Genomic DNA, 18,425 nt, shown 5'->3' on the forward strand with positions numbered 1-18,425 from the left:
TAGCCTTAGGGTATACAGTGTAGTGTGTATATTAGTGTATACAGTGTAGTGTGTATATATTAGTGTATACAGTGTACTATATATTGGTGTATACAGTGTAGTGTGCATATTAGTTTATACAGTATAGTGTATATTAGTGTATACAGTGTAGTGTATACAGTGTAGTGTGTATATTAGTGTATACAGTGTAGTGTATACAGTGTAGTGTGTATATTAGTGTATACAGTGTAGTGTGTATACAGTGTAGTGTGTATATATTGCTGTATATAGTTTAGTGTATATAGTGTAGTGTGTATATATTAGTGTATACAGTGTAGTGTGTATATATTAGTGTATACAGTGTAGTGTGTATATATTACAGTATACAGTGTAGTGTGTATATTAGTGTATACAGTGTAGTGTTTATATATTACAGTATACAGTGTAGTGTGTATTAGTGATGCACGATGCACCGAAATATTGATACTACTATCGATATTTCGAGCATTTCCTGGTATCGATACTTTATGTTAGGTTGCGTAATAGCGCAGCTTAACATGAAGTATAGTTCAGAGAACACAGCCGGCAGCTAGCTGAGCGCCGGCCATGTTCTCTGTGTGCCGCCCCCGGCCCCCTAGTGTCACCTCCTCCGCCCGCGCGCTCTCAGCTCCCGACAGCGCCAAATTTAAATAGCCGGCACACAGTGATTGCTAGTGTCGGCTACTTGTACATGCCGCTGTCACACCTGACAGCAGCATTTAACCCCTCCCAAGCCACTCCATATGCAGCAGGAGTCTGCTGCATACGGAGCGGCCACCACAGCTAATGACTGCGGCCCGCGATCCCGCGGACGGCAGTCATTTAACGATTATCAATCTCCCCACCCCGGGACCCGTCAGTGCAGCGGGGTCCCCCGCACCCTCCAATTCCCCACCTTCCAGGAGACGCCGCTGCAGTGGGGGTCTCCCGCACCCTCCAGGAACCGCCGGTACAGCGGGGTTCCCTGCACCCTCCAGCTCTCCTACCAGAACCTGCCGCTGCAGTGCGGTCCCTCCACAATCCTGTCGTCGTCCCCCCTTCCCCCAGGACCCGCCGACACAGTGGAAAGACAACTTCCAGCATACCTTCTTGTGGGGAGTTGTTGTGCACAAGGAGGTACGCTGGGAGTTGTGTCAGGAGGCTGCTGCACTACAACTTCCAGCAGCATACTTCATTGTGCACCAGTACAACCCACAGCATACCTCTTTATGTACAAGGAGGTATGCTGGGAGATGTAGTACACAAGAAGGTATGCTGCTGGGAGTTCTTGTGCCAGGAGGTTGCTGCTGCACAACTGCAACTCCCAGCATACCACCTTGTGCACTACAACTCCCCATAAGAAGGTATGCTGGGGGTTGCAGTTGTGCAGTAGCAGCCTCCTTGTGCACTACAAGTTCCAGCATACCTCCGTGTCCACTACAACTCCCAGCATACCTTCTTGTGGGGAGTTGCAGTTACACAAGGAGGTATGCTTGGGGTTTTAGTGCATAAGAAGGTATGCTGGGAGTTGTAGTGCACAAGTAGGTATGCTGGGAGTTGTAGTGCACAAGGAGGTATGTTGGGAGTTGTAGTGCATAGGGAGGCATGTTGCGAGGTAGAGGGGAAATAAAAAGTGTTTTTTCAAAAAATCATAATAAAGGTTCCAATAATCCCCCTTTTCCCTTTTTTCTCCAAAATAAGTAAAAAAAAAATAAAATAATAAATGAACATACATGTATTTGGCATCCATTGCATGCATAATTGTCAGAACTATAAAATGTAACAAAGTGATCAAAAAGTCAGATAAATAAAAATGTTGTACATATATTCGCAGTCTGTGCGGGGGGGGGGGATTATATTTGTATTTTTACGTGTTTTTTTCAAACTTTATTTAGTATCAAATTAGTATCGAGTATCGAAATAAGAAAGCTGGTATCGGTATTGAACTTTAAAATAATTTTAAAATAACTTTAAAATTCTGGTATCGTGACATCCCTAGTGTGTATATTAGTGTATACAGTGTAGTATATATTAGTGTATACAGTGTAGTGTGTATATTAGTGTATACAGTGTAGTGTATATTAGTGTATACAGTGTGTGTGTATATTAGTGTATACAGTGTAGTGTATATTAGTGTATACAGTGTGTGTGTATATTAGTGTATACAGTGTGTGTGTATATTAGTGTATACAGTGTAGTGTGTATATATTAGAGTACACAGTGTAGTGTGTATATATTAGAGTATACAATGTAGTGTGTATATAGTGTAGTGTGTATATTAGTGTATACAGTGTAGTGTATATATTAGTGTATACAGTGTAGTGTGTATATTAGTGTATACAGTGTAGTGTATATTAGTGTATACTGTGTAGTGTGTATATTAGTGTATACAGTGTAGTGTGTATATTAGTGTATACAGTGTAGTGTATATTAGTGTATACAGTGTAGTATATAGTAGTGTATACAGTGTGTGTATATATTAGTGTATACAGTGTAGTGTGTATATTAGTGTATACAGTGTAGTGTGTATATTAGTGTATACAGTGTAGTGTGTATATATTAGTGTATATAGTGTAGTGTGTATATTAGTGTATACAGTGTAGTATATATTAGTGTATACAGTGTAGTGTGTATATTAGTGTATACATTGTAGTATATATTAGTGTATACAGTGTAGTATATATATGTGTATACAGTGTAGTGTGTATATATTAGGACAGTGATTTTCAACCTTGTTTGAGCCGCGGCACACTTTTTATACTTAAACAATCCCGGGGGACACCACCAACCAAAATGGCAAAATTATACATATAGTTAATAATATAGATTATAAATGTATTTATACTTACTCAGTGTGAAACCTGGGCCTGTTTTCTTCTCCCCCCTGTGCTTCTTTCCTGTACTTCTCTCCACCATACTTCTCTCCCCTGCTTCTCTCCTGTGCTTCTCTCCACCATACTTCTCCCCCCTGCTTCTTTCCTGTACTTCTCTCCACCATACTTCTCCCCCCTGCTTCTTTCCTGTACTTCTCTCCACCATACTTCTCCCCCCTGCTTCTTTCCTGTACTTCTCTCCACCATACTACTCCCCCCTGCTTCTCTCCTGCGCTTCTCTCCACCATACTTCTCCCCCCTGCTTCTCTCCTGTGCTTCTCTCCACCATACTTCCCCCCCCCTGCTTCTCTCCACCATACTTCCCCCCCCCTGCTTCTCTCCTGTGCTTCTCTCCCCCGTTCTTTTCTCCTGTGCTTCTCTCCCCCATGCTTCTCTCCCCCGTTCTTCTCTCCTGTGCTTCTCTCCACCATACTTCTCTCCCCCCAGCTTCTCTCCCCTGTTTCTCCCCCATCCCCAGGTTTCTCTCCCCCATTGTTTTCTCCTGTTTTACAGGGGCACCATAGTTTGGGGAACTTTCCCCGCGGCACATCCGACCATGTGTCACGGCACACTGGTTGAAAATCACTGTATTAGAGTATACAATGTACTGTGTATATTAGTCTATATAGTGTAGTGTGTATATTAGTGTATACAGTGTAGTGTATATTAGTGTATACAATGTAGTGTGTATATATTAGTGTATACAGTGTAGTGTGTATATTAGTGTATACAGTGTAGTGTATATATTAGTGTTTACAGTGTAGTGTGTATATTAGTGTATACAGTGTAGTATGTATATTAGTGTATACAGTGTAGTGTGTATATTAGTATATACAGTGTAGTATATATCAGTGTAGTGTGTATATTAGTGTATACAGAGTAGTATATATTGGTGTATACAGTGTAGTATATATTAGTGTATACAGAGTAGTATATATTGGTGTATACAGTGTAGTATATATTGGTGTATACAGTGTAGTATATATTGGTGTATACAGTGTAGTATATATTAGTGTATACAGTGTGTGTATATATTGGTGTATACAGTGTAGTATATATTGGTGTATACAGTGTAGTATATATTGGTGTATACAGTGTAGTATATATTGGTGTATACAGTGTAGTATATATTGGTGTATACAGTGTAGTATATATTAGTGTATACAGTGTGTGTATATATTAGTGTATACAGTGTGTGTATATATTGGTGTATACAGTGTAGTATATATTTGTGTATACAGTGTAGTATATATTTGTGTATACAGTGTAGTATATATTGGTGTATACAGTGTAGTATATATTAGTATATACAGTGTAGTATATATTAGTGTATACAGTGTAGTATATATTGGTGTATACAGTGTAGTATATATTGATGTATACAGTGTAGTATATATTAGTGTATACAGTGTAGTATATATTAGTGTATACACTGTAGTATATATTGGTGTATACAGTGTATTGTGTATATTAGTGTATACAGTGTAGTGTATATTAGTGTATACAGTGTAGTGTGTATATATTAGTGTATACAGTGTAGTATATATTAGTGTATACAGTGTAGTGTGTGTATATATTAGTGTATACAGTGTAGTATATATTGGTGTATACAGTGTAGTTTATATTGGTGTATACAGTGTAGTATATATTAGTGTATACAGTGTAGTATATATTAGTGTATACAGTGTAGTATATATCGGTGTATACAGTGTAGTATATATTGGTGTATACAGTGTAGTGTGTATATATTAGTGTATACAGTGTAGTATATATTAGTGTATACAGTGTAGTATATATTGGTGTATACTGTGTAGAATATATTAGTGTATACAGTGTAGTATATATTGGTGTATACAGTGTAGTATATATTAGTGTATACAGTGTAGTGTGTGTATATATTAGTGTATACAGTGTAGTATATATTGGTGTATACAGTGTAGTATATATTGGTGTATACAGTGTAGTATATATTGGTGTATACAGTGTAGTATATATTAGTGTATACAGTGTAGTATATATTAGTGTATACAGTGTAGTATATATTGGTGTATACAGTGTAGTATATATCAGTGTATACAGTGTAGTGTATATATTAGTGTATACAGTGTAGTATATATTGGTGTATAAAGTGTAGTATATATTAGTGTATACAGTGTAGTATATATTAGTGTATACAGTGTAGTATATATTGGTGTATACAGTGTAGTATATATTGGTGTATACAGTGTAGTATATATTGGTGTATACAGTGTAGTATATATTAGTGTATACAGTGTAGTATATATCAGTGTATACAGTGTAGTGTATATATTAGTGTATACAGTGTAGTATATATTAGTGTATACAGTGTAGTATATATTGGTGTATACAGTGTAGTGTATATTAGTGTATACAGTGTAGTATATATTGGTGTATACAGTAGTATATATTAGTGTATACAGTGTAGTATATATTGGTGTATACAGTGTAGTATATATCAGTGTATACAGTGTAGTGTATATATTAGTGTATACAGTGTAGTATATATTGGTGTATAAAGTGTAGTATATATTAGTGTATACAGTGTAGTATATATTAGTGTATACAGTGTAGTATATATTGGTGTATACAGTGTAGTATATATCGGTGTATACAGTGTAGTATATATCGGTGTATACAGTGTAGTATATATCGGTGTATACAGTGTAGTATATATTGGTGTATACAGTGTAGTATATATTAGTGTATACAGTGTAGTATATATCAGTGTATACAGTGTAGTGTATATATTAGTGTATACAGTGTAGTATATATTAGTGTATACAGTGTAGTGTGTATATTAGTGTATACAGTGTAGTATATATTGGTGTATACAGTGTAGTGTATATATTAGTGTATACAGTGTAGTATATATTAGTGTATACAGTGTAGTATATATCAGTGTATACAGTGTAGTATATATCAGTGTATACAGTGTAGTATATATCGGTGTATACAGTGTAGTATATATTGGTGTATACAGTGTAGTATATATTAGTGTATACAGTGTAGTGTATATGTTAGTGTATACAGTGTAGTATATATTGGTGTATACAGTGTAGTATATATTGGTGTATACAGTGTAGTATATATTGGTGTATACAGTGTAGTATATATTGGTGTATACAGTGTAGTATATATTAGTGTATACAGTGTAGTATATATCAGTGTATACAGTGTAGTATATATCAGTGTATACAGTGTAGTATATATCAGTGTATACAGTGTAGTATATATTAGTGTATACAGTGTAGTGTGTATATTAGTGTATACAGTGTAGTGTATATATGAGTGTATACAGTGTAGTATATATTGGTGTATACAGTATATCTGTCTCTCACCTCCAGTCTGGTTGAAGCGGCTCATCGCTGTCCTCACATTATGTTTCCATGCAGCCTCATTTCCTTTACCAATCTGTGTCTGTTCCTCCCAGTATCCCGGCTCCGGTTCTTCCATCCACCGGACCTTGGGCTGCGCTTTACCGCTGTCTGAGTTATAATTCACAATCTCCCGATCATCCACATATCCTACATCAGAGAACTCAGGCAGCCCGGACCCCGGAGCTGAGACCGCCGTTACATAATAGCGCAGAGAGTGACTGTCTGAGAGAGAGAAGAGAGTGTTACACATCACACATATACACTACAGCACATCACACATATACTACAGGACATCACACATATACACTACAGCACATCACACATATACTACAGCACATCACACATATACACTACATCACACATATACACTACAGCACATCACACATATACACTACAGCACATCACACATATACACTACAGGACATCACACATATACACTACAGGACATCACACATACATACTACAGCACATTACACATATACACTACAGCACATCACACATATACACTACAGGACATCACACATATACTACAGGACATCACACATATACACTACAGCACATCACACATATACACTACAGGACATCACACACACACTACAGCACATCACACATACACTACAGCACATCACACATATACCCTACAGGACATCACACATATACACTACAGCACATCACACATATACACTACAGCACATCACACATACACTATTGGACATCACACATACACTAAAGGACATCACACATATACACTACAGCACATTACACATATACTACAGGACATCACACATATACACTACAGCACATCACACATACACTACAACACTACAGCCCATCACACACATACACTACAGCACATTACACATATACTACAGGACATCACACATATACACAGGACATCACACATATACACTACAGCACATCACACATACACTACAACACTACAGCCCATCACACATATACGACAGCACATCACACATATACACTACAGCACATTGCACATATACTACAGGACATCACACATACACTACAACACTGCAGCACATCACACATATATGACAGCACATCACACATATACACTACAGTACATCGCACATACACTACAGGACATCACACATATACTACAGCACATCACACATATACACTACAGGACATCACACATATATACACTACAGCACATCACACATATACACAACGGCACATCACAAATAAACTACAGCACATCACACATATACACTACAGCACATATCACACATACACTACAGCACATCACACATATATACACTACAGGACATCACACATATATACACTACAGCACATCACACATATACACTACAGCACATCACACATATATACTACAGGACATCACACATATACTACAGCACATATGACACATACACTACAGCACATCACACATACACTACAGGACATCACACACATACACTACAGCACATCACACATATACTACAGGACATCACACACATACACTACAGCACATCACACATATACACTACAGGACATCACACATATACACTACAGCACATCACAAATAAACTACAGCACATCACACATACACTACAAGACATCACACATATACACTACAGCACATCACACATATACACTACAGGACATCCCACATATACACTACCGCACATCACACATATACGACAGCACATATCACATATACTACTGGACATCACACATATACACTACAGCACATCACACATATATACTACAGGACATCACATACACTACAGCACATCACACATATTTGTGTGATGTGCTGTAGTATATGTGTGATGTGCGGTAGTGTATATGTGTGATGTGCTGTAGTATAGTGATGGTGATAATCTTATAATATGCACAATAACACTTCAGCTATCAGGGGGATGATGGTGAGAGGAATGAGTTAATCCATCCAAAGTTTGAAGGAAGATATAACAGGAAAATAGAAGAAAAATAAATCCTTTTCTCATGAACTCCTTTTCTCATGAGAACTTTCCTACATGACTGTTCAAGGACATACAGCTGGTCCACCGTCTGTTTCCAGCAGATAATAAATGTTATTTTATTATTCACATTTTTTTAAGCAGATAACAAATGTTTATGTATCAACATCCTTATGTAAACAATTTTAATTGAACATTTAATCTTATTGTATGTCCATATCTGTCAAAACATATCTGTAGTTATTCGTTCTTTTGAAGTTGATGACTTGCATAGTGTATGACTTTGCATTTTACATTCATATCCATTGGTTTTTCCTGTATAAATAAAGGTGGGTTCTCAGAGATAGCAGGACACACCAGACTTGTTTGCAAGATACGTTGTCTGTGTCCTCATTCTAAGTGCATGGTGTGGGAGAGGGGATCCGGACCCATTCTCCAACTCAATTAGGAAACAGCCAACAACAGCAGGCCTTCTTTGGGAAGGCACCTCGACATTATTGGCGCCCTTTGAACAGGGACACGCCCATTACATCGGGAGATCTAATGACCTGCACTGCTGTACCAGGGGAGAGAGGGGTGAACAAGGAGACCACAAAACCTGGCCAGGTAAAGAGTAAAAAATTTGTTTGCTCTTTTCTGTGCTCTCCTCCTTCACATCTTTCTTACCTACCTCTGCAGAGTAAGTTATCAAAGTAAACTCACGATAGGCGTGTCAATTTGAACTTTGTTCTCCTCTTGTTGGCTGTTCTATGTCTGTTTGTCCTAACTTGTGAGGGATAGTATATAGTAGGCGAAGAATTGCTCATTCAGGCTAAAACTGTTACCCAGAGCCCGGCCGTGGTTGTCACAGGTCCTCAGAGACACGGAGCGTTGTGCGGTGGGAACAGTGCCAGTGCTAAAACCACTTTGGAATGAGCCTAGTAGCCTAACTATACAAGGACGCTGGACCGTAGTCTGGTTGTTTCCTAGGGTGACGATTGTACTATGCTAATCATCCTTTGCATTGCCGGGATAATTTGTTTTGGAGCATATCTAACAGCTAGAGTGTACTTCAACATTAGAAAAGGAAGCCCTGAACCGTGGAATATTCTAAGTCCCAGCTTTTGGTAGTGATCCGTGGTCATAAGTGTACAGGACACAAGAAAGGAAATCATCAGTTGATTATTCTGGGTGCCTCCTGTTATACGATCACGAAGTAATATAAAATGGGACAAACAGAATCAAAAGGGGTTTCTGCAACCCACATAGTGACCTGCCGATATGGCAAAGAACAAGCAAAAAGGGCAAAAGCAATGTTGAAATATTTTAACATCCAACACGATGCTGTTTTTAACCCCAATACTTGGACTAAAGTCCAAGAAACAAGGGGAGGATTAATAATTGATAATGGGTGGACATGTCATGTGCCGGTGACCAACAATATCTAGATAAGACAGAATATTGTAGTGTGTGTGGCAGACCCAAGCCACATCATTATGTTACACCATTGTACCCAGTTTATATCTGTATACAAACCCCAGATCCTGCAAAAAGCCAACCTACCTCCAATGGTGGCATATAGACACTTTGTTCTGCAGGAATCTTCCCTTTGGTCGGCTGTTGAAGTAGTTACTTTGATTTAAAGTGCCCCTGACCTGATAGTAAGACCAATGCCTTTGTGGAGGTGGGCAGCCTAACCTCAAATAGTGTACATTGCCATGTAAGTGTCTAAGTACAATGCCACGTACTCAGACAAGGAGAACAGTCCAGCTCATTGCTAGATACAGTACTGAGAGAGCTGAAGAGGTTAATTAATGCTGCGTAGTGAAGCAGCATACAAAGTACATAATGTGTGTTATTTGTTATGTTTTGTACAAGGCCATCAACCAGCTCTGAGGGCTGCAGATCACATGCAAGCAGAGTTAGGAAAAAAAAGAATCAGAGCTGTTAGTGTAATGTAATGTACGCTCCTACATTATACTGTATTTCAGCCAGTTTTACTAAGCTGGTGTTCCCCTTTAGAAGTATGTTACGTGTTACAAAATGTTGATCATTTTCTGTTGTCCCGACCGTGGAACATTTGCTTATTTAGCTACGCCACTTTTCTGTAATCAGCCCTCAAAGATGGCGACGGAAAGCCAACCACTCCCACATATCATCCACGTCTGTATTATAATTAAATATGTGCAGCATGCAATAAACTTTTACATTTTTATTTGCACTCTACTCCTGAATACTGTGTTGGGCAGCGCTGGTTATCACTCGGGTACGGCTGTTTCAAGCCACTTCTTGTTTTTACGTTTGTTTCTTGTATCATACGGGCCCCTTTTTTTCTGGGAGTATCCCGTTCATGTACCCTCAACTAGCTCTTGCAGCCTAACATCACATCAGAAGGACTTCCGCCTGGACCCACGTCAGGATCAACCTTCCATCCACCTACCCTACCTCAGGGTGATATGCATAAAGCCCAAGGGGCAACAAGGTGAGCCTTGCTACCTTCCCTTTCTCATTACCAACAACCTTTGCGGTATCACACGAGGCGCCGTCCTCTGCCTGTTTTTTTTTTTCTACCCTTTGTTCTGTATTATAATTGTGACGTCTCAAAACCATGCCCTAAGCCAACACCCCTATATCCGGTTATCTAGTCCGGTGGCCATGTTAACTCCTGGCATTTCTGTCCTCCGCCCATACTGCTTAGTGTCACTGAGGGGGCGGGCACACGACTTTCCGATAGAGTCTAACAACTGTTTTGCACATTTATTAATGAGTATTATTACCTGATGGTGAAGAAAGTTAGATAAAGGTTTGTTGGAGGGAAAAGCAATGAGACTGTTTGAAGGAGCTGGGTCTATTAGACCTATTAGTGTATAAGATTGTTATACGGAAGTGTCAGTAGGAGTCAGAGAGAAAAAGTACGTTTTATTAGGAATGTCAAGAAAAAAGTGATAATTGGTAAAGATCAAACGCAGAATTTTGTGCACTTATTAAGAACCCAATGGTATAAGGAGCCTGTAGTAACTTATTACTGTAACTTACACATTTCTATTTAAAAAGTATGTTGTAGGTATATATATGTATCCCAATATATATTGTAAGCAGATTTTCTTTAAGTGTGTGTCCCCAACGTATGATATTTCAAAGAAGAAGTAGTTTACTACAGTAAAATATATATATTTCTAAGGAGTAGTAACTTACTACTGTAATATATATATATATTTCTATGTAACTTTATTTAACAAGTGTTTATATATATATGTGTATATATGTGTACACATCTATCCTAATAAGTTCTACGCAACTTGGTTTTTTCCTACTAAGTTATAAGTATGTGTGCCACTGTCCAAGGTTACAGTCTGGTGCATAAGAGCACAGCGCTGATATCTTCTGTAACTTCAAGGATGTTAGAAAAAAAAAAAAAAACCTTCCAAGAAGTTTTAACTCTTGTATCTATGATTTTACTGCTCACAGCTCAAGGTTAGAAGTGAGGCCCAGAGCGTTCTGCTTACTGATAAGAGCAGCGGATTGAAGGAATATTCATTTCAGCTGATTTGTTTAATTTTTTTGTCAGAAGAGGGTTGAAGTGGGCCGAGTGTGCAGTGTTTGATTATTTTTTTAATGTTTTTATTTTTAGAGTTGACAGTTTTGTGATGATTATGGCAGACTAGCTCATGAATATATATGTATTGTTTTATCCCTAGTAAAGCCAAACCCATATCCATGGCTCCAGTCTGCACTCCTTATGCCCCCCAATATATATATATATTTTGTGTTAAGTGCATTGAATCCAGCATCTCTGTTGCCTCTTGATGTAGATTCAAAAGGGGGGATAGAGGTGAATGGAAATGGGAGCAGCCCATTTTGATGGAGTAGCCAATTTTGATGTTTAAAATTTTTTTTTAAACACCGTACAAATTTTTTATGTTTTTATTACTTATTGTGTTTGATATTTTAAATTGTGAAAGATAAAAATGTAATTGAAAGCTCAAATATTAATGAAAGTTTAAACGTTTTTTATTGTAGATTATCCCAGACTTTTCAAAGATGGATGACACAAGACGCAAGGATATATGGTGACCGCCATGCAGAGTGACGTTCCACTGTAGAAACCGCTCCTGCCATAAGCTGGAGGTGAGGACAATCACTGAGACATGTAGGATGGTTGGAGGTAACTGTGCAGATGTCTATATGAAGCCCACCATTATGGGTTACTTGGCAAATTAGAGATTTGTTTGGTCCCTGGGCTTACCAAAAACACTTGTAGAAAAAAAACTGTTCAAAGAAGAAGAAAAGCTGCCATAGAGCGGCTGACGCAACGTTCACGCAGACAAACCCTGAAGCCAAAAGGGTGATGGATGATGGATGAAGCTGGTGATGCGGTGGTTTCTGTGCTCTTCCCAAGGTAACAGCGTACAAAGCGTACAAGGGAATGGGGAGATGTTTCCAGTCTCTTCCTGAGGTAACCGTACATAGTATACAGGTGGAGGGGGAGATGTTTCCGGTCTCTTCCTGAGGTAACCGTACATAGTGTACAGGTGGAGGGGAGATGTGGATCTGTTTGTTTTTAAGTCTTTTCCAGAGACAATCAGCAACAAGCTGTGAGACCAGCGGATGGAGAAGAGGTACTGGGTAAAGATGGCGTCAGACAGTAAGTAACTGTACCGCCTTCCTTGTATCCCACTGTAAGTTATCTGACGAAACCAGCAGAAGGAAGCCATGTGTAATGTGATATATAGTATCCTCACATTGGGCGGCCCAGGGGACAACAAATATAGCAGAGAGGGTTGTGTATGGCTGTATTATCTACACCTGCCATAACCTACTGTAAGTAACACCGTAAAGTGCCTGTCTGCATAGTCTGTCATCTTCCTGCCTGTTTCAGGGAATGTAAGTGGACGTCATCCAGCTGCCACAGGTGGCCCATATAGGTATGTCCTTGTCTGTACTGGTGTCTTCTTTACAGGTCAGCCAAAACTATGGGAGACGACAAAGCCAATGTCTGAGGTGATACTAGTGGCCTTAAAAGAAGCGATATAACTGAGGCCAAGAGTCCAAGTGTCTGTAAAGAGGCCTGTCAGTCAAAAGATAGGTTTAAGGATAAAGGATCCATACCAATGCTGCTATTACAAAAAGGATCATATGATATATATTATTCTCATAAAAAGGCTTTGAAACCTTAGGTGATGTATCGTTTACACTTTGCTTTTATTTCTATGGTGGTTATTTTATGTGTAATATGTGATGATCTCAGTCAGACAAGAGACAATTCAGTAGGATCCAAATATTATATCGGTAATAAGCGCCCAGTTACTTCATATTATTGGTGTATGTATTATACTATATGATTATGAAACTTTTTAAAGTTAGTCGTTGTGACTTTCCAATCCCCACATGATACCGAAGTGGTAAAGTCCTTGTTATAGAGTCACGTCTGTTATATACAGTGATAAGACGATAAGGTTTGGTTATTTTGATAAAATCCGGAGAGGTATTTGTCATATATATATATGTTATTTTGGGTATTGATAATAAGTTTTTATTTGTTTTTGTTGTAACTAAGCTGTATATTGATGTATACTGTACAGACTCACCCATTGTTTAGTATTTTCTTTCGGTTATTGCAGACCTACCTATCTCATCTGCTGTAAGTTTGTTCCGCCATCTATAACTTTCAATAAAACGTATAGTACTTTATTTCTGTATCTTATGGTGATGCAAACTTGGGACAAATTAGTTGAAGCCACAGACTATTTAGATGATCAGATATTTGACATACTGGATATACTCAACACCTCAGTAGCAGTGCAGAGGCAACTTATGGTAGTTACTAACCAGCACACTGTGGTGCTTGATTTTCTGACTGCTGCTCAAGGGGGGATGTGTCAGGTAGTTGGCCCTACATGTTGTCATTATGTAAATGATCAGGGAATAGTGCAAATCACAGCAGGACTGGATAAAATTGCACAACTAAGGAAAAAACATGATGAGATGATTCTGGCAGACCAGGATAAATGGTGGTCAGGGGCATTAGCTAGCTTAAATCCTGCAAATTGGTTCAATGGTATGGGAGGATGGTTCATGGGAATACTACAAACAGTTTTTCAGATCATGTTGTTTCTTTTATTTGTCTACTGTGTAATCAAAGGATTATGCTGTTGTTGTCAGCAAGTTACAAAGACTAAATCTTATACTCTATATGTTTGTTTCTTTTCCTTCTAGATTGGCGTTATGATGAGGAAATCTCTTGGAGGAGGATATGCCCATGTGGCTCTAGGTGATGGTGTTGGACCCAGAAGCATCCGCACCCTGACAACCCTCGCCGGTCAGAGAGTGTTTAGGGTGCATATTGGGATTTAATCCTGTCCAGGACCCAGATTTCTTCATCATCGCCAAAAAGGGGGGACACTGAGAGGAATGAGTTAATCCATCCAAAGTTTGAAGGAAGATATAACAGGAAAATAGAAGAAAAATAAATCCTTTTCTCATGAACTCCTTTTCTCATGAGAACTTTCCTAAATGACTGTTCAAGGACATACAGCTGGTCCACCGTCTGTTTCCAGCAGATAATAAATGTTATTTTATTATTCACATTTTTTTAAGCAGATAACAAATGTTTATGTATCAACATCCTTATGTAAACAATTTTAATTGAACATTTAATCTTATTGTATATCCATATCTGTCAAAACATATCTGTAGTTATTCGTTCTTTTGAAGTTGATGACTTGCATAGTGTATGATTTTGCATTTTACATTCATATCCATTGGTTTTTTCCTGTATAAATAAAGGTGGGTTCTCAGAGATAGCAGGACACACCAGACTTGTTTGCAAGATACGTTGTCTGTGTCCTCATTCTAAGTGCATGGTGTGGGAGAGGGGATCCGGACCCATTCTCCAACTCAATTAGGAAACAGCCAACAACAGTAGGCCTTCTTTGGGAAGGCACCTCGACAATGGGAACTGTAGTCATGTAACACACTTCAGCTATCAGGGGGGGTGATGGGGGTTGTAATTGCACTATTCCAGCTGGATTCGGGCGGCAGAGTAATGTGCAGGCTACCGCCCCCCTCCCACTTCCCTTTACAGTCTCAGCCAGGCCGACCTTTTGTTTACCCCCCACATTGCTGATGCCGGCCCAGCGAGTGTCCTGACGGTCCTGCCTGCCGCCCTCACCTCACAGCCACCCACCTTCTGTCAGATCTCCTCGCCTCCCCCACCTCCAGCCTTCTCCTGCGTTCTCCTCTCCCGGATCGTGCAGCTCTCAGCCGCTCTCCTCCCTCTCCTGCCGCCAATCCTGTGCTGCCCCTCTGCCCTTTTCAGACACTCACCGGCCCAGCTGTGTCTCATGCTCGGTGCCTGTGGAGGGGGGGGGGGGGAGGTCCTCATCTTAGCCCATAGGACCCGCAGTTGCCAAACCCGCAGTGACACACACCTGTCCCGGGGCTGGCGATGTCTGCATGGTAGGTGGAAGATCTGGGCACGAGTGAGCGCGCCTGTCCCGGGTCTGTGTCCGCAGGGGTGGCACAGAGAGAACATGACAGGCGCTCAGGTAGCCGCCTGTCATGTTCTCGGCACTATATGTTAAACTACGCTATTTTGTAGTTTAACATAAATTATCGATACCAGGAAATCCTGGTATTGAACCGTTTTTTTACCCCGAAAATCGATAGTAGTATTGATTTTTCGGTGCATCGTGCATCCCTTATATACACTACAGCACATCACACATATACACTACAGGATATCACACATATACTACAGCACATCACACATATACTACAGCACATCACACAAATATGTGTGATGTGCTGTAGTGTATATGTGTGATGTGCTGTAGTGTATATATTTGATGTGCTGTAGTGTATATATGTGTGATGTCCTGTAGTGTATATGTGTGATGTGCTATAGTATATGTGTGATATGCTGTAGTGTATATGTGTGATGTGCTGTAGTGTATATGTGTGATGTCCTGTAGTGTATATGTGTGATGTGCTGTTGTGTATATATTTGATGTGCTGTAGTGTATATATGTGTGATGTCCTGTAGTGTATATGTGTGATGTGCTATAGTATATGTGTGATATGCTGTAGTGTATATGTGTGATGTGCTGTAGTGTATATGTGTGATGTCCTGTAGTGTATATGTGTGATGTGCTGTAGTGTATATGTGTGATTTGCTGTCGTATATGTGTGATGTCCTGTGGTGTATGTGTGATGTCCTATAGTATACACTACAGGACATCACACATATACACTACAGCACATTACACATACACTACAGAACATCACACATATATGTGTGATGTCCTGTAGTGTATATGTGTGATGTCCTGTAGTGTTTGTGATGTACTGTTGTATATGTGATGTACTGTTGTATATGTGTGATGTCCTGTAGTGTATATGTGTGATGTGCTGTAGTATATGTGTGATGTGCTGTAGTATATATGTGTGATGTGCTGTAGTGTATGTGTGTGACAGCACATACGACAGCACATCACACATACACTACAGCACATCACACATATACACTACAACACATCACACATATACGACAGCACATCACACATATACACTACAGGATATCACACATATACTACAGCACATCACACATATACTACAGCACATCACACATATATACTACAGCACATCACACAAATATGTGTGATGTGCTGTATTGTATATGTGTGATGTGCTGTAGTATATGTGTGATGTGCTGTAGTATATGTGTGATGTGCTGTAGTGTATATGTGTGATGTGCTGTAGTGTATGTGTGATGTGCTGTAGTGTATATATTTGATGTGCTGTAGTGTATATATGTGTGTGATGTCCTGTAGTGTATATGTGTGATGTGCTGTAGTGTATATGTGTGATGTGCTGTAGTGTATATGTGTGATGTGCTGTAGTGTATATGTGATGTGCTGTAGTGTATGTGTGATGTCCTGTAGTATGTGTATGATGTGCTGTAGTGTATATGTGTGATGTGCTGTAGTGTATATATGTGTGATGTCCTGTAGTGTATATGTGTTATGTGCTGTAGTGTATGTGTGTGATGTGCTATAGTGTATATGTGGGATGTCCTGTAGTGTATGTGTGTGTGATGTCCTGTAGTATATGTGCGATGTGCTGTAGTGTATGTGTGTGATGTGCTGTAGTATATATGTGTGATGTACTGTAGTGTATATGTGTGACATCACAGGACATCACACATATACACTACAGCACATCACACATACACTACAGGACATCACACATACACTACAGCACATCACACATATATACACTACAGCACATCACACATATACACTACAGCACATCATACACATACTACAGGACATCACACATACACTACAGCACATCACACATATACTACAGCACATCACACATATACACTACAGGACATCACACATATATACACTACAGCACATCAAATATATACACTACAGCACATCACACACACTACAGCACATCACACATATACACTACAGCACATCACACATATTTATGTGATGTGCTGTAGTATATGTGTGATGTGCTGTAGTATATGTGTGATATGCTGTAGTGTATATGTGTGATGTGCTGTCGTATATGTGTGATGTTTTGTAGTGTATATGTGATGTGTTGTAGTGTATATGTGTGATGTGCTGTAGTGTATGTGTGATGTGCTGTAGTGTATGTGTGATGTCCTGTAGTGTATACTATAGGACATCACACATACACCACAGGACATCACACATATACACTACAGCACATCACACATATACTACAGCACATCACACATATACTACAGCACATCACACATATACACTACAGGACATCACACATATATACACTACAGCACATCACACATATACACTACAGCACATCACACATATACTACAGCACATCACACTTATACTACAGCACATCACACATATACACTACAGGACATCACACATATACTACAGCACATCACACATATATACTACAGGACATCACACATATACACTACAGGACATCACACATACACTACAGGACATCACACACATACACTACAGCACATCACACTTATACTACAGCACATCACACATATACACTACAGGACATCACACATATACACTCACCGACCACTTTATTAGGTACACCTGTCCAACTGCACGTTACTAGTGATGTCACGATACCAGAATTTTCAGTTCGATACCGATACTAACATTTTTATTTCGATACTCAATACCAGTTCGATACTTACTAAAATATTT

The 18,425-nt window shown here is 39.2% G+C and overlaps 1 protein-coding gene across 1 annotated transcript in view; it reads right to left on the reverse strand.

Annotated features, from left to right (window-relative positions):
- Window positions 1-18,425, reverse strand: part of LOC138766301 (class I histocompatibility antigen, F10 alpha chain) — a 223,764-nt gene that overhangs the window by 188,889 nt on the left and 16,450 nt on the right. The window contains exon 2 of the mRNA XM_069943799.1: window positions 6,230-6,490. Coding sequence (XP_069799900.1) covers window positions 6,230-6,490 — 261 coding nt within the window. The remainder of the gene's footprint in view (window positions 1-6,229; window positions 6,491-18,425) is intronic.

Source organism: Dendropsophus ebraccatus, chromosome 10 (genome assembly GCF_027789765.1).
Source record: "Dendropsophus ebraccatus isolate aDenEbr1 chromosome 10, aDenEbr1.pat, whole genome shotgun sequence".
Taxonomy (NCBI): Eukaryota; Metazoa; Chordata; class Amphibia; order Anura; family Hylidae; genus Dendropsophus; species Dendropsophus ebraccatus.